The 22,280-nt window shown below is 46.0% G+C and overlaps 1 protein-coding gene across 1 annotated transcript; it reads left to right on the top strand.

The window, feature by feature from the left end:
* The first annotated feature begins 8,974 nt into the window (after nucleotides 1–8,974).
* On the top strand, nucleotides 8,975–12,508 carry LOC109745522 (probable aquaporin PIP2-2). Its single transcript, XM_020304650.3, has 4 exons — nucleotides 8,975–9,370; nucleotides 9,453–9,748; nucleotides 11,232–11,372; nucleotides 12,078–12,508. The coding sequence occupies exons 1-4, from the start codon at nucleotides 9,055–9,057 to the stop codon at nucleotides 12,183–12,185; spliced, it is 861 nt and encodes a 286-aa protein (XP_020160239.1). The 5' UTR covers nucleotides 8,975–9,054; the 3' UTR covers nucleotides 12,186–12,508.
* The last annotated feature ends 9,772 nt before the right edge of the window (nucleotides 12,509–22,280 follow it).

Raw genomic sequence — 22,280 nt, forward strand, 5'->3', positions numbered from 1 at the left:
CATTGATATGAGTAAACATGAGACCTAAGAGTTATTGTGAATGTGGTTAGTCATAATCTTTGTTGAAAACTTGAATGCTGGATATTTACAACAACAAGAGCAAACAGAGTTTGTAAAAGTTTTTCTGTATCACTTTCAGTTTATCAACTGAATTGCTTGAGGACAAGCAAAGGTTTAAGCTTGGGGGAGTTGATACGTCTCCGTCGTATCTACTTTTCCAAACACTTTTGCCCTTGTTTTGGACTCTAACTTGCATGATTTGAATGGAACTAACCCGGACTGACGCTATTTTCAGCAGACTTTCCATGGTGTTATTTATGTGCAGAAACAAAAGTTCTTGGAATGACCTGAAACTCCACGGAACATCTATTTGGAAAATAAGAAAAATACTGGAAGAAAAATCCATGTCAGGGGGGCCACACCCTGTCCACGAGGGTGGGGGCGCGCCTGCCCCCCCCCCCCTGGGCGCGCCCCCTACCTTGTGGGCCCCCTGACGCTCCACCGACCTCAACTCCAACTCCATATATTCACTTTCGGGGAGAGAAAAATCAGAGAGAAGGATTCATCGCGTTTTACGATACGGAGCCGCCGCCAAGCCCTAAAACCTCTCGGGAGGGCTGATCTGGAGTCCGTTCGGGGCTCCAGAGAGGGGGATTCGTCGCTGTCGTCATCATCAACCATCCTCCATCACCAATTTCATGATGCTCACCGCCGTGCGTGAGTAATTCCATCGTAGGCTTGCTGGACGGTGATGGGTTGGATGAGATCTATCATGTAATCGAGTTAGTTTTGTTAGGGTTTGATCCCTAGTATCCACTATGTTCTGAGACTGATGTTGCTATGACTTTGCTATGCTTAATGCTTGTCACTAGGGCCCGAGTGCCATGATTTCAGATCTGAACCTATTATGTTTTCATGAATATATGTGAGTTCTTGATCCTATCTTGCAAGTCTATGGTCACCTACTATGTGTTATGATCCGGCAACCCCGAAGTGACAATAATCGGGACCACTCCCGGTGATGACCGTAGTTTGAGGAGTTCATGTATTCACTATGTGTTAATGCTTTGGTCCGGTACTCTATTAAAAGGAGGCCTTGATGTCCCTTAGTTTCCATTAGGACCCCGCTGCCACGGGAGGGTAGGACAAAAGATGTCATGCAAGTTCTTTTCCATAAGCACGTATGACTATATTCGGAATACATGCCTACATTACATTGATGAATTGGAGCTAGTTCTGTGTCACCCTATGTTATGATTGTTACATGATGAACCGCATCCAGCATAATTCTCCATCACCGATCCAATGCCTACGAGCTTTTCACATATTGTTCTTTGCTTATTTACTTTTCCGTTGCTACTGTTACAATCACTACAAAACACCAAAAATACTACTTTTGTTACCGTTACCACTATTATCATGCTACTTTGCTACTAAATACTTTGCTGCAGATAATAAGTTATCCAGGTGTGGTTGAATTGACAACTCAACTGCCAATACTTGAGAATATTCTTTGGCTCCCCTTGTGTCGAATCAATAAATTTGCGTTGAATACTCTACCCTCGAAAACTGTTGCGATCCCCTATACTTGTGGGTTATCAAGACTATTTTCTGGCGCCGTTGCCGGGGAGCATAGATCTATTCTTTGAGTCACTTGGGATTTATATCTGCTGGTCACTACGAAGTAATTGTAACAGTGGCAACGGTAAAGTAACTAAGCAAAGAGCAATATGTGAAAAGCTCGTAGGCATTGGATCGGTGATGGAGAATTATGCCGGATGCGATTCCTCATGCAATAGTTATAACATAGGGTGACACAGAACTAGCTCCAGTTCATCAACGTAATGTAGGCATGTATTCCGAATATAGTCATACGTGCTTATGGAAAAGAACTTGCATGACATCTTTTGTCCTACCCTCCCGTGGCAGCGGGGTCCTATTGGAAACTAAGGGATATTAAGGCCTCCTTTTAATAGAGTGCCGGACCAAAGCAGTAACACTTAGTGAATACATGAACTCCTCAAACTACGGTCATCACCGGTAAGTATCCCGATTATTGTCACTTCGGGTTAACGGATCATAACATATAATAGGCGACTATAGACTTGCAAGATAGGATCAAGAACTCACATATATTCCTGAAAACATAATAGGTTCAGATCTGAAATCATGGCACTCGGGCCCTAGTGACAAGCATTAAGCATAGCAAAGTCATGGCAACATCAATCTCAGAACATAGTGGATACTAGGGATCAAACCCTAACAAAACTAACTCGATTACATGATAGATCTCATCCAACCCATCACCGTCCAGCAAGCCTACGATGGAATTACTAACGCACGGCGGTGAGCATCATGAAATTGGTGATGGAGGATGGTTGATGATGACGACGGCGACGAATCCCCCTCTCCGGAGCCCCGAACGGACTCCAGATCAGCCCTCCCGAGAGGTTTTAGGGCTTGGCGGCGGCTCCGTATCGTAAAACGTGATGAATCCTTCTCTTTGATTTTTTTTCTCTCCCCGAAAGTGAATATATGGAGTTGGAGTTGAGGTCGGTGGAGCGTCAGGGGGCCCACGAGGTAGGGGCGCGCCCAGGGGGGCAGGCACGCCCCCCACCCTCGTGGACAGGGTGTGGGCCCCCTGGCCTTGATTCTTTCGCCAGTATTTTTTATTAATTCCAAAAATATTCTCCGTGAAGTTTCAGGTCATTCCGAGAACTTTTATTTCTGCACAAAAATAACACCATGGCAATTCTGCTGAAAACAGCGTCAGTCCGGGTTAGTTCCATTCAAATCATGCAAGTTAGAGTCCAAAACAAGGGCAAAAGTGTTTGGAAAAGTAGATACGATGGAGGTGTATCACTAGGGCTAGCTCTAATTAGTCTAGGACCAACTAGAACTAGATCAACTAGAAGAGGCACCCAAAAACTTGTGTGTCCACAGGGTGGAAATCCTCTAGTATATATAGGATTGGGGGGAGAGGGGCTGCCACCTAGGGGGGAAGAGCCCCCTTGGGGCGCCGGCCAAGGGAGGGGGGGTAGGACTCCCCCTCCAAGTAGGATTCGGCCCCCCTTTAGGAGAGGGGGGCGCCTCCCTTGTTGGGCCCTTGTGGCCCAACTCGTTCTCAACCTCTTGGCCGTATTTGGCCCGTTGTATTAAATTAAATATATTTTTGTTCTAAAAAAATTCAGACCATAGTATATATAATTTAACATCTCCAGAAACATTTTTCACCTATATATATGTATATTATCGGTAATACTCGGTATTACCCGATATTCACCTCTCGGAACTATTCCGGATATTAATGAAACAATTCCACAAATATATTCTCATCACTCATGTCCTACTAACACTCAGCAGATCGGGATTACCTTAAGCTTCTGACCCCGTAGGTTCGGTAACCATAGACATGAACGAAACCCCTTCGTTCAATGGCCGATAGCGGAACCATGGACATTCATATTGGTCCCTATGATTACACGAATTCGAGTGAACCTTTGTTTATCATGTGATGTTCCCTTCGCTTCACAATACTTTACAAAACCCGGTGTGCATCGGTATCCTCTTGAGTCATCACCATGCTCACTATACCATTGCTCCCGTTACCGGTTCTGTTCTTCTTTCTCGTTGACGTGTTCCAGCATCTCCATGACGTAGTCACCTGTGTCTGGCCACACAATGATGGTTGCCTTCACACCGAGAGGGCCTAAGAATATCTCTCCATCGTCGGAGGAGCGAATCCCACTCTCGAACTGTCCGGTCACTTGTCAAACTTTCAGGTGAGCCTGGAAGTTGTTGTTATGATCACCTTGTTACAGATGAAGTTTGAGCAACCCCAAGGCCCACCGTCCGGTAGGAAGTGGCCGAGACACTCTCATGGTCTGAGGAACTAAAACACATACTAACACTCCATGTTATATCAGATGATTTCAAACGATATGATCGCATAGTATAACAGACAAGTATTGGGTCGATTCAATATGATCGTTCTTCTAACGTCATACCCTCAATGTTGTTTTAGGACTATCGTTACACTTAATGATATCCTAAGATCCAGAAAACGTGATCACCAACAACACTTGAGCCGGTCTTAGAGGCGAGACCGGGAACCTATTGTTTACCGTTTATCATTTAACACGTGCATATGAGTTTTCCACTAAATCGCATATTCCAGGATCATAGCAGTTATAGCATGAAATATAAACTCTTAATTATGAATAATAGAAATATAATAATACAATATTATTGCCTCTAGGGCATATTTCCAACAGTATTGTGGCGGTATCATGGGGAGGAGTGTCCATAGTCAGGCCTCGGGGTTGTAGTCATCTTGGTGAACCTCGTTAACAAATCTCGGTGTCATGCCTTATGTGATTGATTTGTCCTCGGTAGATTGACTATGTGTATCAGATTATTCTAAATCAATTGACCCGAGCATACCTGGAAAACCTCTTGCCGCTCCAGTAGCGATCAACCTTTTTGTATCATGCACAGTTAGATCTCTCAGATACTCTACTTCAAACACCTTCACCACAACATGGGAAAAATCTCACAGTGGTATCAATACATGTGATCTCCCTCATCCGGACCATCTCACAAATGGCAACGGTGGCAGTACCTAATGCAAGCATCCTTAGAGCAGACGTACATTTATGCAAAGGAGGGAATGAGAATTGTCCGGGACAATTCCTCTTGAACCTTGAGTAGGGATCATGCACCTCCACTCTCTCCACCACGAGCAAGAACAAGGGTTTGCACATATGGAAGCATCGACGTAAAAATGTATGCCGAATGTTGGTCCGGGTTGGACGTAGTCCTTGTAGAGCGGTCTGCACCAGCGACCCTATCCCGGTTTAGAACACTCCTTCCTTCGAGAATGTGCTCCACTTCCCTCTCCATTTTCTCTTAAATGCTGATCATCATCATCAAGTTAGCATCTTCGTCGTCTGAATCCAACGAATCAAAGAACTCTTTTTGAATGGATTATGAAGCTCAATCCCTTGACACGAATCCAACGAATCAAAGAACTCTTTTTGAATGGATTATGCTGTGTACGGTATTGAATGGACAAACAATACTGTACATAGCAGCACATTTTTACATACCATGGCGTCGTTCACCCTACATTTCGTTGGAGCTATTGCAGGGAATTTACTTGGTGGTTGGGTCCAGCGACGATGATGCTACTGTGTCGTTCCCTTTTTGAAGACACCGTCGTTGGAGCACCTATCATGTTACTTGGGTTGCCATGATTGATGGTTTATATTGTTTTATGAAGTTGTTTTGTTGGTCTTTTTTTTCAAAAAAATTTGGTTGTGTGCACCTGCAAATGTTTTAGGCAGCTCTTAAGATCGTCATTAGCGCATAGGCTGAGTGTAATTTTATCTTGACGATATTAATACATTCTTTTCATCTTGCAGTTTGTCAGCTCTTCTTTCTTTTGCGTGCAAGGACAAGCTCCTGTCCTGCGTCGGCATAAAGTCCGCGCCGCAACACAGTTGTACTAGCTGCTAGCAGTACTAGCTACGTCGACGGGAGCATCTCCTCAAATCTGAATGATTGGGCCGTGAGAGTGACCCGAGCCGCCCGGTGCTTTGCAGCCACATGATCATAGGTGGCACCGCCGGATTGGCTGGTCGCGCGCAGCAGTTGTGGATACTGTAAATCCAAAGGTCTCTGTTGGCCCACGTGTCCCGTAGGAGACCAATATGGACGTATGAGAATACGTACGTTGTGCATCTCAAGGTAGAGCTACAGGGAAAGGAAACAAAGGAGGAGGAGATGTCATCGCTCGAGGGGCCCACCGGAGTAGAGTACTACTAGAAATATTCGCAGACAGGGGAACGTTCTGCGCCCATCTGTTTCGTTGTTATACTTGTCTTGATTAGAGAAAGCGACCACCGATGGTTCATGATTTCTCTGTAAGCACAAAGGCCAGACCTTTTTTTTTGACAACTTTACTTCCTCTTTATTCATTCGTGATCAGGCTTACATCTTTAAGTAGTAGGGGAAGAAGCTCAGAAGGAGCATTATCTAACCACTCGTTACAAAGCGAACTTCTAGCAATCCTAGCTAGTTCATGTGCAACCACATTCGACTCTCTGGGACAAAATTCGAAGACAATAGAGCTAAATTCACAAGCCAGATGATAACAATCATCAACAATGGCCGCGGCATCTCCAGCATATTGGCCATCCTTATTCATTATTTCCATGAGTTCCAGATTATCCGAGTTGACAATCAATTTATTGCACCAGCTGTGAGCGCCATATTCAACCCAAACTTCAAAACCATTGCCTCAGCAGTTAGTACATCATAACAGGAATCAATGAGCTTGTTTCCAGCTACAACCATATGTCCTCTATCATCTCGGATGACTGCTCCCATCGCCCCTGAAGCAAATCCCAATCAAAGGCCGCATCAACATTTAACTTGACATATCCACTAGGGGGTTTGCACCAACCTCCCCTCTTTAACGAGGCCTTTGGATCACATGCAATAGCATAGTTAGCTGGTAAAGCACATACCGCTTGCGCAACTCTCTTCACATCTTGCACCGGCTCATTGTGCACAAGCTTTCTCCTCTCCCACCAAAGGTACCAGCAGCAAGTGGACATCAAGTCATGGAAGTTTTTCACTCCCAGCACGGCCGCTTCTTGTGCTGGTAAATTAATTAAGTATGATAGAATCTCCTCCCCTGCTCGGTCTACCCCACATGCATGGTGTATAACATCCTCTAGCCCCAACTGCCGCCAAACCTCTCTGGCCTTATGGCATCGAAAGAGTACATGAAACACATCTTCTGCTCCTTGCTTACATGCAGGATATTGGATGGCAGCGTTCCATGGACCACATTGCATGGCAGCGTTCCATGTAAGGTTCTCCAAAGAAAAAATTTAACTTTTGCCGGACAATTCAGTTTTCAAACCTTTTGCCATGTTGGGTTAGCACTAGTGGCGCCCAAACCATCTGTCCTCTGCAATTTACGGCCATGCTGGTAGTACCATAGAGCATGGTAGGCTGATTTCACTGTAAAAATTCCATGTTTATTCAAACTCCATGCTACAAAATCACTCATATCATGTGTGGATAGTGGTAAAGAAAGGACCCGTTCCACATCAATCGGCCAGAAGGTTTGCTCCACAAGTGGCACATCCCACTGACCTGTAGCTGGATCAATTAAATCACTCACCTTTGATAGTAACTGGTTACCCCTTGGGGTAATAATCATTCTGGATGGTGAGTTAGGAATCCACGCATCCCTCCAAATATTTATTTTTTCACCATCCCCTACTCTCCAAATGTATCCATGTTTCAGGGAATTCACCCCTTGCATAATGCTCTGCCAAGCACAAAGGCCAGACCTAACCAGCCGGGATTCAAATTTCTGGAGCACGTTTTGTGCGAGGGAGAGGAGAGGGGGACAGCATATGCCTTCACGTCACACAGCTTGCATGCAGGTTGCAGCTAATCAGGCCACTGTTAGGAATCTCCATTTGCAGGTAGCTCGGCGAGCTGTCCGTCTTAGCGATGATTCGCTGTCTTTGTTTGCTATTGGTGGCAATCAAGTTTCTGGGCATCTCCGTTGGTGGATAAGCATGTATATACTGAACCTGTTTAAATTGTCATTGTTTGTATACTTTTCTTTCAAGAAGGAGGATTACCCAGGCCTTTGCATCTGAGCGATGCATGCAGTCATTTTATTAATTATTCTCTGAGACTTTATAAATCATTGCATCAGTAAGCCTGAAGCCACCATCTTGGCGACACATGTCCCTACTCCTATTCCTTTGATGCAGGGGTGCCGAGTGTCTTAGCCTAATACCAAACAGACATCGCACCAAAACCTAACATCTAATGTCTGTTGTCCCATCCCAGTCACATACCGGGAATGGGTCACGAACCGGTCCGGCGCACTCATCAAGGCTACCACAACCCTCATCCACCAAATCATCTTCAGAGCAGGTACAGACGCAAAGACCTTGACAGGTCAGCTGTCGACGCCACCATGACGCCAGACAACGCCACCGCCCTGCGCTCGTCGATCCAGCCGCATCTGTCGTTGATATCCAGCTGCACCATGCCGCCAATACTCGTCGTCATCGACGAGGTAGAAGCAACGCCGCACCTCCTGGCAACCTCCACACCGTCGCTGCTGCTGGAGCTACCCGGAGTCCATCACCCACATCATCTCCACGCCGAACAGCAAAACCTCCCAAGACGGCGCCTCCATGGAGGGTATGACGTGAAGGACGTCGCCGCCGCCAATCCAGACTGAATTTTGGAATTTCGTTCGGGAGGGGTTTGGAGGCGTCGAGAGACGTCGCGGATGCCGGATCGAACAAGCGGATCAAAGTTTTCTCCGGTCATTGTTTGTATACTGAATTGTTTTTCTGAAAGATAGGACTGCCAAGTTGTCCGGAGAAGTCGGCACCACAGTAAAAGCTATCTGGAGCTGCATATGCATGCATGCATTTGCAACGGACACATCGTTGATGGTTCCAAGACATCTGCAAACCCATGCTAACTCTAGTCTACACGCCCCTAGATAAAGGTCGCTGTATCCTTTCTTTTGCCATCACTGTGGATGAGTTACTTGCAAGTGACCAGCAATGAGAAGCAACGAGAGTAGAGCACTGTGGTGCGCTTTCTGAACTTTCTGCATATTCTTTTGCCAGGTCGGTACAGCAGCAACGTAAGCGCACTGCACATACCTTAGAAAACAGCCCCTCCGATTGATAACTAGCCACCAGTTCGTTAGGCTCCGATAACGACCTAACGATGATGCTATAGTCGGTTGTGGGCGGCAAATTATAACCCAAAACCTCCCATAAACTAAGCACAAAACCTTATCCCTCGCTAATAATCAATCTGCCTCCCCGCTTAACAGGCCAAACTCGAGCCGATGATGAGCTCGTCCTCTCCCCAGCACGAGCCACCTTCTCGCGCCCCATATATACCTGGCCGCCCCTCCCCTTTCTCCTCACACTGAACAACTGCAGCAAACACCATTCAAGCTAGCTACAGGGCACTAGCTAGACAGAGCTAGCAATGGCGAAGGACATTGAGGCGGCCCCCCAGGGGGGCGAGTTCTCCACCAAGGACTACTCGGACCCGCCCCCGGCGCCCATCGTGGACTTCGAGGAGCTGACCAAGTGGTCGCTCTACCGCGCGGTGATCGCCGAGTTCGTCGCCACGCTCCTCTTCCTCTACATCACCGTGGCCACCGTCATCGGGTACAAGCACCAGTCCGACCCCACCGTCAACACCACCGACGCGGCCTGCAGCGGCGTCGGCATCCTCGGGATCGCCTGGGCCTTCGGCGGCATGATCTTCGTCCTCGTCTACTGCACCGCCGGCGTCTCAGGTCCGTCCTTCGACCACTGGTTCTCTTCTCGCGTGTGCATATGCGTGTGGCTGACTGTTCTCTCTTCACGATGTATTCATAGGTGGGCACATCAACCCGGCGGTGACGTTCGGGCTGTTCCTGGCGAGGAAGGTGTCGCTCATCCGGGCGCTGCTCTACATCATCGCGCAGTGCCTCGGCGCCATCTGCGGCGTCGGGCTGGTCAAGGGCTTCCAGAGCTCCTACTACGTGCGGTACGGCGGCGGCGCCAACGAGCTCAGCGCAGGCTACTCCAAGGGCACCGGGCTCGCAGCCGAGATCATCGGCACCTTCGTGCTCGTCTACACCGTCTTCTCCGCCACCGACCCCAAGCGCAACGCCCGTGACTCCCACATCCCGGTGAGTACTCACTACTGAAACGTCTCGCTAATTAAGTTGCATCGCCCATGGCTACTATAGCGTACAGTATATACCGTATTATACCCAAGGTTTTGGTTACCGAATGAGGCAATTTTACCGAGGAGACTGATAAATGTGGTTACCACGGTTATCGAGAAATACCGAGAATATTTCGAGCGAATTTTATAGTTGAATTATGAATTCAAATAAGTGAATGAACGAATATTCGAACTAGAGACCTCTCAAAACAGGAACTAGGTTGCTACCAACACGCCAGAACCAACTCTCATGACATTAATTAGAACCTACGTACTTAATTGTAAATTGAGTGTTTAAATTCAAAAATTTCAAAAAAATGGTATTTTTTGCTTGGTATGGTGATTTACCGAGGGGCACGGAAATACGCGGTAACCATGGGAAATCTTGAAATTTTGACCGTAACCAAAACCTTGATTATACCATAGAGTACACTTAACAATGTCTTTCAAAAGGAAAAGTACACTTTAGAGTGTATAACTGATGCTTATGGGTTTATGGCCAATGATAGAACTGGATGCAGATCAAAGTACTGGGGAACAGGGGAAGTCGTTGACCTTGTCCTTAACTCCCTATTCTGCTTTTGACTTAGCGTTGGAACAACTTACAGTACTTGACAGCGAGAAAACATTCTAGAACAAGTTTGTAAAGAATAATCTAGTAAGTTAAACTCAAATTACTGAAGTTAATTGCTGATAAAAAACGATTATCAGATCATATACTCAATTTCTACTACCAGTGCTATAGTAGCAAAATACTTTCGGGAGAGAGCTCTCGCGGTCACGCAATTGCGTATGCAGGAGTAGGGCAAGCAAGTTCATGAATCCTGACAAAATGAAGCATTTTAGTGGACCTGTGCCCCAAAAAAGGCAAGATTTATGGTCCAAAATTGTACGAATCGCTCCACATCAAGCACCTGCATGTGCAAATGTATCTCCTTGTCTGATCCACCTCGTGCCAATAGGCAGATAGGAAGATTCCCTCGCTCGATTAGGCACTAGTCGCTGTCTCGCCGCATCGTCTACAGAAAATCTGAGGTGGCAAATTGAAAATGATCGCCACCAATTAATGACGAGATATATTCCATGGGTATGAACAAATTGCAGAAATCCAGGGATAATGTCATGCCCGGACGTATTTTGTCATTCAGATTTGGTGAACCATCCCTTTCTGGTTACACAATTTTCAAACAAGTATGCTCTTATTTGCTTTCTTTTGTGTTGAGATGTATACTCAATTTTGGAATAATATTTACAACTGAACTCACCTAAAAAGTACAGTAACATCTACAAAAGCAGCAACTTGTTTTGTCCTTAATGTGCTATAATATTGACCAAGATGCTTGCTATCGTCAGTCTCTTTGATGTAACTGCTCAGCGTGCACGCTAGTTAAGCTGATGTGTTTCATGGTTTGATCTGAATGTTTTGAACTTACCGATCTCCTCAGGTGCTGGCTCCTCTCCCAATTGGATTCGCCGTGTTCATGGTCCACCTGGCCACCATCCCCATCACCGGCACCGGCATCAACCCGGCGAGAAGCTTGGGAGCTGCTGTCATCTACAACAAAGACAAGGCCTGGGATGACCAAGTACGAGACATCAGTACATTATCATGTCCAATGCAGTGATATGCTATTACTTAGTACAGCTAAACAACGGCATAAAATATTTCTCGCTAACTACTTAACTTTGGTCACAACTCACAAGTCGCAATCGACTAGTACTTGATAACTCGAGACTGAATTGACAATCACACGGGATATATTTGATTAACTTATCATGCTTAGTTGATGCCAAATAGAAAACTTATCATGTTTAGTCTTACATTCAGTAATCAGGATAATATTGCAAACAAACGGTTGCTTTCGAAGATATTGCAAAAGAACGGTAGGATAATGCTTGCCAAATTAAACAGCTAGCTGGTGTCAGTGTCGACACTCCAAATTTTCATCCATCATTGATCATTCGAACTACTCACTTAGGTTATGCATGACATACTCATCCACTATTTTTGACGTTATATAACCTAATCCCTACCTCACACCCACCTAAAAGATGCTCCGTGCAACATAACAACCTGTTTCGAAATCTGCTGCATGCATGTCACCATCGACCAAATGATTTAACTATGTCAATTTATTCAGTTTTTCTAACCATAGCGAATCAAATCGTTATATAAGATAAGCAATAAAGATTGCTTCGTCTGTCCTGTACATCACATAAACTTCCAATGAAGCGGCGCCGCTGCCGCTGATCTGCCTGCCACGTGCTGACTGCTGTTTGTGTTCGTGCAGTGGATCTTCTGGGTGGGGCCACTGATCGGCGCCGCCATCGCCGCCGCCTACCACCAGTACGTGCTGAGGGCCAGCGCCGCCAAGCTCGGGTCCTACAGGAGCAACTAAGTCACCCGTCGCTCCGGCCGGACTGAAGTGTAGATATGTGCGAAGAAGAAGGCCGCCTCCAGCGAATGCGCTACGGTTGCTCGATCCCACACCTTTGCCCTGTTCAGTGACTCCAGTCTTTGCATCATCAGCTGCTACCGTTCCTCGGCTTGTGCACATGTCGATGTGACCGTCCATTCGTATGCGTGTTCCGGAGTTCTCCATGTTTGCTTGCTGCTGTTTCTTCCAAGTGTGCTACCCTTTTACTCGATCTATGTACTCATGTATGTATGTATGCATGTCGAGAATTTGTGAATCAAAGAATTGGTATTTTTTTTAGAAAAGGAGGATGACCCCCGGCCTCTGCATCTGGGAGATGCATGCGGCCATTTTATTGATTATTCTCGAGGACCTTACAAAGTAGAACAACAATATGCCTGAATCCGCCATCTTGGCAATATCTGCCGGTACTTCTATCCAAATGATGAAGGGGTGCAAGCTGGACTACATACCCAGACCTCTCACCTAAACGTAACATCTAAAGCCGAAGGCCCCATCCGAGCCATCTGCCGGGTCCGGGGCTCAAACCGGTCCGACGCACTCATATGTGTCGTCGCCGCCGTCTTTCACTGGTCCAGCTTCAGAGCAGATTGAGGTGACAACCTTGGCAGGTCCTCCGCCATCGACGCCACCACGACGCCAAATGACGACCTCCACCTATGCGAGCCTTGGCAGGTCCTTCGCCATTGACGCCACCACGATGCCAGACGACGACCTCCGCCTACGCGAGTCCATCTCCAAGCAGCGGACTTAAATCCATGCTAGGATAGGGCCGCACCACCGCCGTCGCCCTGAAGGAAATATGCCCTAGAGGCAATAATAAAGTATTATATATTTCCTTATATCATGATAAATGTTTATTATTCATGCTAGAATTGTATTAGCCGGAAACATAATACATGTGTGAATACATAGACAAACAGAGTGTCACTAGTATGCCTCTACTTGACTAGCTCGTTAATCAAAGATGGTTATGTTTCCTAGCCATAGCATGAGTTGTCATTTGATTAACGAGATCACCTCATTAGGAGAATGACGTGATTGACTTGACCCATTCTGTTAGCTTAGCACCCGATCGTTTAGTATGTTGCTATTGCTTTCTTCATGACTTATACATGTTCCTATGACTATGAGATTATGCAACTCCCGTTTACCGGAGGAACACTTTGTGTGCTACCAAACGTCACAACGTAAATGGGTGATTATAAAGGTGCTCTACAGGTGTCTCCAAAGGTACTTGTTGGGTTGGCGTATTTCGAGATTAGGATTTGTCACTCCGATTGTCGGAGAGGTATCTCTGGGCCCACTCGGTAATGCACATCACTATAAGCCTTGCAAGCATTGTGACTAATGAGTTAGTTGCGGGATGATGTATTACGGAACGAGTAAAGAGACTTGCCGGTAACGAGATTGAACTAGGTATCGAGATACCGACGATCGAATCTCGGGCAAGTAACATACCGATGACAAAGGGAACAACGTATGTTGGTATGCGGTCTGACCGATAAAGATCTTCGTAGAATATGTGGGAGCCAATATGGGCATCCAGGTCCTGCTATTGGTTATTGACCAGAGAGGTGTCTCGGTCATGTCTACATAGTTATCGAACCCAAAGGGTCCACACGCTTAAAGTTACGATGACAGTTATATTATGAGTTTATGTGATTTGATGTACCGAAGGTTGTTCGGAGTCCCGGATGTGATCACGGACATGACGAGGAGTCTCGAAATGGTCGAGACGTAAAGATTGATATATTGGACGACTATATTCGGACACCGGAAGTGTTCCGGAGAAGTTTCGGATTAAACCGGAGTGCCGGAGGGTTACCGGAACCCACCGGGGAAGTATTGGGCCTTGGTGGGCCTTGAGGGGAGAGAGAGGGCAGCAGCCAGGAGGTGGCGCGCCCCCTCCCAAGGGGAGTCCTAGTTGGACTAGGAGAAGGGGGCGCAGCCCCCTTTCCCTCTCCCTCTCCCTCTCTTTCCTTCCCCCCCTTCTTTCCTAGTAGGACTAGGAAAGGGGAGTCCTACTCCTACTAGGAGGAGGACTCCCCCTCTCTCCTTGGCGCGCCTAGGGCAGCCGGCCTCCCCCTTGCTCCTTTATATACGGGGGCAGGGGGGCACCTAAGAACACACTTGATATACGATATTTTAGCCGTGTGCGGTGCCCCCTCCACCAGATTACACCTCGATAATACCGTCGCGGAGCTTAGGCGAAGCCCTGCGTCGGTGGAACATCATCATCGTCACCACGCCGTCGTGCTGACGAAACTCTCCCTCAACACTCGGCTGGATCGGAGTTCGAGGGACGTCATCGAGCTGAACGTGTGTAGAACTTCGGAGGTGCCGTGCGTTCGGTACTTGATCGGTCAGATCGTGAAGACGTACGACTACATCAACCGCGTTGTGATAACGCTTCCGCTGTCGGTCTACGAGGGTACGTGGACAACACTCTCCCCTCTCGTTGCTATGCATCACCATGATCTTGCGTGTGCGTAGGAAATTTTTTGAAATTACTACGTTCCCCAACAGTGGCATCCGAACCTGGTTTTATGCGTTGATGTTATGCACGAGTAGAACACAAGTGAGGGCGATATAAGTCATACTGCTTACCAGCATGTCATACTTTGGTTCAGCGGTATTGTGAGATGAAGCGGCCCGGACCGACATTACGCGTACGCTTACGCGAGACTGGTTTCACCGTTCGGAGCACTCGTTGCTTAAAGGTGACTGGCGGGTGTCTGTCTCTCTCACTTTAGTTGAACCGAGTGTGGCTACGCCCGGTCCTTGCGAAGGTTAAAATAGCACCAACTTGACAAACTATCGTTGTGGTTTTGATGCGTAGGTAGGAACGGTTCTTGCTAAGCCCGTAGCAGCCACGTAAAACATGCAACAACGAAGTAGAGGACGTCTAACTTGTTTTTGCAGGGCATGTTGTGATGTGATATGGTCAAGACATGATGTGATATAATGTGTTGTATGAGATGATCATGTTTTGTAACCGAGTTATTGGCAACTGGCAGGAGCCATATGGTTGTCGCTTTATTATATGAGATGCAATCGCCATGTAATAGTTTTACTTTATCACTAAGCGGTAGCGATAGTCGTAAAAGCAATAAGTTGGCGAGACGACAACGATACTACGATGGAGATCAAGGTGTCGAGCCGGTGACGATGGTGATCATGACGGTGCTTCGGAGATGGAGATCACGAGCACGGTGCTTCGGAGATGGAGATCGCAAGCACAAGATGATGATGGCCATATCATATCACTTATATTGATTGCATGTGATGTTAATCCTTTATGCATCTTATCTTGCTTTGATTGACGGTAGCATTATAAGATGATCTCTCACTAAAATTTCAAGACAAAAGTGTTCTCCCTGAGTATGCACCGTTGCGAAAGTTCTTCGTGCTGAGACACCACGTGTTAATCGGGTGTGATAGGCTCTACGTTCAAATACAACGGGTGCAAAACAGTTGCACACGCGGAATACTCAGGTTAAACTTGACGAGCCTAGCATATGTACAGATATGGCCTCGGAACACAGAGACCGAAAGGTCGAGCGTGAATCATATAGTAGATATGATCAACATAGTGATGTTCACCATTGAAACTACTCCATCTCACGTGATGATCGGACATGGTTTAGTTGATTTGGATCACGTAATCACTTAGATGATTAGAGGGATATCTATCTAAGTGGGAGTTCTTAAGTAATATGATTAATTGAACTTAAATTTATCATGAACTTAGTCCTGATAGTATTTTGCAAATTATGTTGTAGATCAATAGCTCACGTTGTTGCTTCCCTGTTTTATTTTTGATATGTTCCTAGAGAAAATTATGTTGAAAGATGTTGGTAGCAAAGATGCGGATTGGATCCGTGATCTGAGGATTATCCTCATTGCTGCACAGAAAAATTATGTCCTTGATGCACCGCTAGGTGACAGACCTATTGCAGGAGCAGATGCAGACGTTATGAACGTTTGGCTAGCTCAATATGATGACTACTTGATAGTTTAGTACACCATGCTTAACGGCTTAGAATCGGGACTTCAAAGACGTTTTGAACGTCATGGACCATATGAGATGTTCCAGGAGTTGAAGTTAATATTTCAAGCAAATACCCGAGTTGAGAGATATGAAGTCTCCAACAAGTTCTATGGCTAAAAGATGGAGGAGAATCGCTCAACTAGTGAGCATGTGCTCAGATTGTCTGGGTACTACAATCGCTTGAATCAAGTGGGAGTTAATCTTCCAGATAAAATAGTGATTGACAGAATTCTCTAGTCACCATCACTAAGTTAGTAGAACTTCGTGATGAACTATAGTATGTAAGGGATGACGAAAGTAATTCCCGAGCTCTTCGCGATGCTGAAATCGACGAAGGTAGAAATCAAGAAAGAGCATCAAGTGTTGATGGTTAACAAGACCACTAGTTTCAAGAAAAGGGCAAATGGATAGAAGGGGAACTTCAAAAGAACGGCAAGCAAGTTGCTACTCAAGTGAAGAAGCCCAAGTCTGCACCTAAGCCTGAGACTAAGTGCTTCTACTGCAAAGGGACTGGTCACTGGAAGCGGAACTGCCCCAACTATTTGGTGGATAAGAAGGATGGCAAAGTGAGCAAAGGTATATTGGATATACATGTTATTGATGTGTACTTTACTAGTGTTTATAGCGACCCCTCGGTATTTGATACTGGTTCAGTTGCTAAGAGTAGTAACTCGAAACGGGAGTTGCAGAATAAACAGAGACTAGTAAAAGGAGAGGTGATGATGTGTGTTGGAAGTAGTTCCAAGATTGATATGATCATCATCGCACACTCCCTGTACTTTCGGGATTAGTGTTGAAACTAAATAAGTGTTATTTGGTGTTTGCGTTGAGCATAAATATGATTTGATCATGTTTATTGCAATACGGTTATTCATTTAAGTTAGAGAACAACTGTTGTTCTGTTTACATGAATAAAAACCTTCTATGGTCATACACACCAACGAAAATGGTTTATTGGATCTCGATCGTAATGATACACATATTCATAATATTGAAGCCAAAAGATGCAAAGTTAATAATGATAGTGCAACTTATTTGTGGCACTGCCGTTTAGGTCATATTGGTGTAAAGCGCATGAAGAAACTCCATACTGATGGGATTTTGGAATCACTTGATTATGAATCACTTGATGCTTGCGAACCATGCCTCATGGGCAAGATGACTAAAACGCCATTCTCCGGAACTATGGAGAGAGCAACAGATTTGTTGGAAATCATACATACAGATGTATGTGGTCCGATGAATATCGAGGCTCGTAGCAGGTATCATTATTTTCTGACCTTCACAGATGATTTGAGCAGATATGAGAATATCTACTTGATGAAACATAAGTCTGAAGTATTTGAAAAGTTCAAAGAATTTCAGAGTGAAGTAGAAAATCATCGTGACGAGAAAATAAGGTTTCTATGATTTGATCGCGGAGACAAATATTTGAGTTACGAGTTTGGTCTTCAATTAAAACAATGTGGAATAGTTTCACAAATTCACGCCACCTGGAACACCATGGTGTAATGGTGTGTCCGAACATCGTAACCGTACTTTATTAGATATGGTGCGATATATGATGTCTCTTACCAATTTACCACTATCATTTTGGGGTTATGCATTAGAGACAGCTACATTCGCGTTAAATAGGGCACCATCAAAATCCGATGAGACGACGCCTTATGAACTGTGATTTGGCAAGAAACCAAAGTTGTCGTGTCTTAAAGTTTGGGGTTGCGATGATTATGTGAAAAAGTTTCATCCTGATAAGCTCAAACCCAAATCGGAGAAATGTGTCTTCATAGGATACCCAAAGGAGACAGTTGGGTACACCTTCTATCACAGATCCGAAGGCAAGACATTTTGTTGCTAAGAATGGATCCTTTCTAGAGAAGGAGTTTCTCTCGAAAGAAGTGAGTGGGAGGAAAGTAGAACTTGATGAGGTAATTGTACCTGCTCCCTTATTGGAAAGTAGTTCATCGCAGAAACCAGTTTCTGTGACGCCTATACCAATTAGTGAGGAAGTTAATGATGATGATCATGAAACTTCAGATCAAGTTATTACTGAACCTCGTAGGTCAACCAGAGTAAGATCCGCACCAGAGTGGTACGGTAATCCTGTTCTGGAGGTTATGTTACTAGACCATGACAAACCTACGAACTATGAAGAAGCGATGGTGAGCCCAGATTCCGCAAAATGGCTAGAGGCCATGAAATCTGAGATGAGATCCATGTTTGAGAACAAAGTATGGACTTTGATTGACTTGCCCAATGATCGGCAAGCCATTGAGATTAAATGGATCTTCAAGAGGAAGACGGATGCTGATCTAGAATTGTCGCAAAAAGGTTTTTCGACAAGTTCAAGGTGTTGACTACGATGAGAGTTTCTCACTCGTATCCATGCTTAAGTTTGTCTGAATCATGTTAGCAATTGCCGCATTTTATGAAATCTGGCAAATGGATAAACAAAACTGCATTCCTTAATGGATTTATTAAAGAAGAGTTGTATATGATGCAACCAGAAGGTTTTGTCAATCCTAAAGGTGCTAACAAAATATGCAAGCTCCAGCGATCCATCTATGGACTGGTGCAAGCATATCGGAGTTGGAATATACGCTTTGATAAGTTGATCAAAGGATATAGTGTTATACAGACTTGCGGTGAAGCCTGTATTTACAAGAAAGTGAGTGGGAGCACTACAACATTTCTGATAAGTATATGTGAATGACATATTGTTGATCGGAAATAATGTAGAATTATTCTGCAAAGCATAAAGGAGTGTTTGAAAGGAGTTTTTCAAAGAAAGACCTTGGTGAACCTGCTTACATATTGAGCATCAAGATCTATAGAGATAGATCAAGACGCTTGGTAAGTTTTTCAATGAGTACATACCTTAACAAGATTTTGAAATAGTTCAAAATAGAACAATCAAAGAAAGAGTTCTTGCCTGTGTTACAAGGTGTGAAATTGAGTAAGACTCAAAGCCCGACCACGGCAGAAGATAGAAAGAGAATGAAAGTCATTCCCTATGCCTTGGCCATAGGTTCTATAAAGTATGCCATGCTGTGTACCAGATCTATTGTATACCCTACACTGATTTTGGCAAGGGAGTACAATAGTGATCTAGGAGTAAATCACTGGACAGCGGTCAAAATTATCCTTAGTGGAATAGGGATATGTTTCTCGATTATGGAAGTGACAAAAGGTTCGTCGTAAAGGGTTACGTCGATGCAAGTTTTGACACTAAATCTAGATGACTCTAAGTCTCGGTCTAGATACATATTGAAAGTGGGAGCAATTAGCTAGAGTAGCTCCGTGCAGAGCATTGTAGACATAGAAATTTGCAAAATACTTACGGATCTGAATGTGACAGACCAGTTGACTAAAATTATCTCACAATCAAAACATGATCACACCTTAGTACTCTTTGGGTGTTAATCACATAGAGATGTGAACTAGATTATTGACTCTAGTAAACCCTTTGAGTGTTGGTCACATAGAGATGTGAACTATGGGTGTTAATCACATAGCGATGTGAACTAGATTATTGACTCTAGTAAACCCTTTGAGTGTTTGTCACATAGAGATGTGAACTATGGGTGTTAATCACATGGTGATGTGAATTATTGATGTTAAATCACATGGCGATGTGAACTAGATTATTGACTCTAGTGCAAGTGGGAGACTGAAGGAAATATGCCCTAGAGGCAATAATAAAGTATTATATATTTCCTTATATCATGATAAATGTTTATTATTCATGCTAGAATTGTATTAGCCGGAAACATAATACATGTGTGAATACATAGACAAATAGAGTGTCACTAGTATGCCTCTACTTGACTAGCTCGTTAATCAAAGATGGTTATGTTTCCTAGCCATAGACATGAGTTGTCATTTGATTAACGAGATCACCTCATTAGGAGAATGACGTGATTGACTTGACCCATTCCGTTAGCTTAGCACCCGATCGTTTAGTATGTTGCTATTGCTTTCTTCATGACTTATACATGTTCCTATGACTATGAGATTATGCAACTCCCGTTTACCGGAGGAACACTTTGTGTGCTACCAAACGTCACAACGTAAATGGGTGATTATAAAGGTGCTCTACAGGTGTCTCCAAAGGTACTTGTTGGGTTGGCGTATTTCGAGATTAAGATTTGTCACTCCGATTGTCGGAGAGGTATCTCTGGGACCACTCGGTAATGCACATCACTATAAGCCTTGCAAGCATTGTGACTAATGAGTTAGTTGCGGGATGATGTATTACGGAACGAGTAAAGAGACTTGCCGGTAACGAGATTGAACTAGGTATCGAGATACCGACGATCGAATCTCGGGCAAGTAACATACCGATGACAAAGGGAACAACGTATGTTGTTATGCGGTCTGACCGATAAAGATCTTCGTAGAATATGTGGGAGCCAATATGGGCATCCAGGTCCCACTATTGGTTATTGACCGGAGAGGTGTCTCGGTCATGTCTACATAGTTCTCGAACCCAAAGGGTCCGCACGCTTAAAGTTACGATGACAATTATATTATGAGTATATGTGATTTGATGTACCGAAGGTTGTTCGGAATCCCGGATGTGATCACAGACATGACGATGAGTCTCGAAATGGTCGAGACGTAAAGATTGATATATTGGACGACTATATTCGGACACCGGAAGTGTTCCGGAGAAGTTTCGGATTAAACCGGAGTGCCGGAGGGTTACCGGAACCCCCCGGGGAAGTATTGGGCCTTGGTGGGCCTTGAGGGGAGAGAGAGGGCAGCAGCCAGGAGGTGGCGCGCCCCCTCCCAAGGGGAGTCCTAGTTGGACTAGGAGAGGGGGGCGCAGCCCCCTTTCCCTCTCCCTCTCCCTCTCTTTCCTTCCCCCCTTCTTTCCTAGTAGGACTAGGAAAGGGGAGTCCTACTCCTACTAGGAGGAGGACTCCCCCTCTCTCCTTGGCGCGCCTAGGGCAGCCGGCCTCCCCCTTGCTCCTTTATATACGGGGGCAGGGGGGCACCTATGAACACACTTGATATACGATATTTTAGCCGTGTGCGGTGCCCCCCTCCACCAGATTACACCTCGATAATACCGTCGCGGAGCTTAGGCGAAGCCCTGCGTCGGTGGAACATCATCATCGTCACCACGCCGTCGTGCTGACGAAACTCTCCCTCAACACTCGGCTGGATCGGAGTTCGAGGGACGTCATCGAGCTGAACGTGTGTAGAACTTCGGAGGTGCCGTGCGTTCGGTACTTGATCGGTCGAATCGTGAAGACGTACGACTACATCAACCGCGTTGTGATAACGCTTCCGCTGTCGGTCTACGAGGGTACGTGGACAACACTCTCCCCTCTCGTTGCTATGCATCACCATGATCTTGCGTGTGCGTAGGAATTTTTTTGAAATTACTACGTTCCCCAACACGCCCACCACCCACAAGCGCCACCCAACCCCAAGGTTACCAAAGCGGCGCCTTCAAGAAGGGAACGGCGCCGTGAGCGCTGCCGCCGCACAACAAAGTTAGGGCTTTCGCCCGGGAGACCTAGGGGAAGGTGAAGTGAGGAGATCAGTCCATACCGACGCCTCCAAGGAGGGGAACGGCGCCCTCAGGCGTCGCCGTCGGCGCGGCCGGTCATGGCCGGCCAGGGATTTCGCCCGAACTCGATCTCCGCCACCAGCAGCGCCTCCTGTATAGAACCGGCGACCAAGAGAAAGCGAGGCCCGGCCAGGTTGGCCTGCACGCCGAACAGGGGAGGAGGGGAGGCGCCAGATCGCGCGCACCGTCCGCCGCAGAAGCCGCCGCTGGCCGCCAACGACCACCGGATCCCGCCGCCCGCGCGGCCAGGACACCAGATCCACCGCCCACACGGCTGCTAGCCGGTCGTGCCTTGCTAATGAAGCCGCCGCTCCAGATCCGAGGTTCCCCACGCAGAAGTAGGGCAACCGAGGCCCCGCCGCCACCATCTTTGGCGCCCCGGGCTTGCCCGGCGGCTGCCTCAGGTGGCGGCGAGGGACGA

Source organism: Aegilops tauschii, chromosome 6 (genome assembly GCF_002575655.3).
Source record: "Aegilops tauschii subsp. strangulata cultivar AL8/78 chromosome 6, Aet v6.0, whole genome shotgun sequence".
Classification (NCBI taxonomy): domain Eukaryota; kingdom Viridiplantae; phylum Streptophyta; class Magnoliopsida; order Poales; family Poaceae; genus Aegilops; species Aegilops tauschii.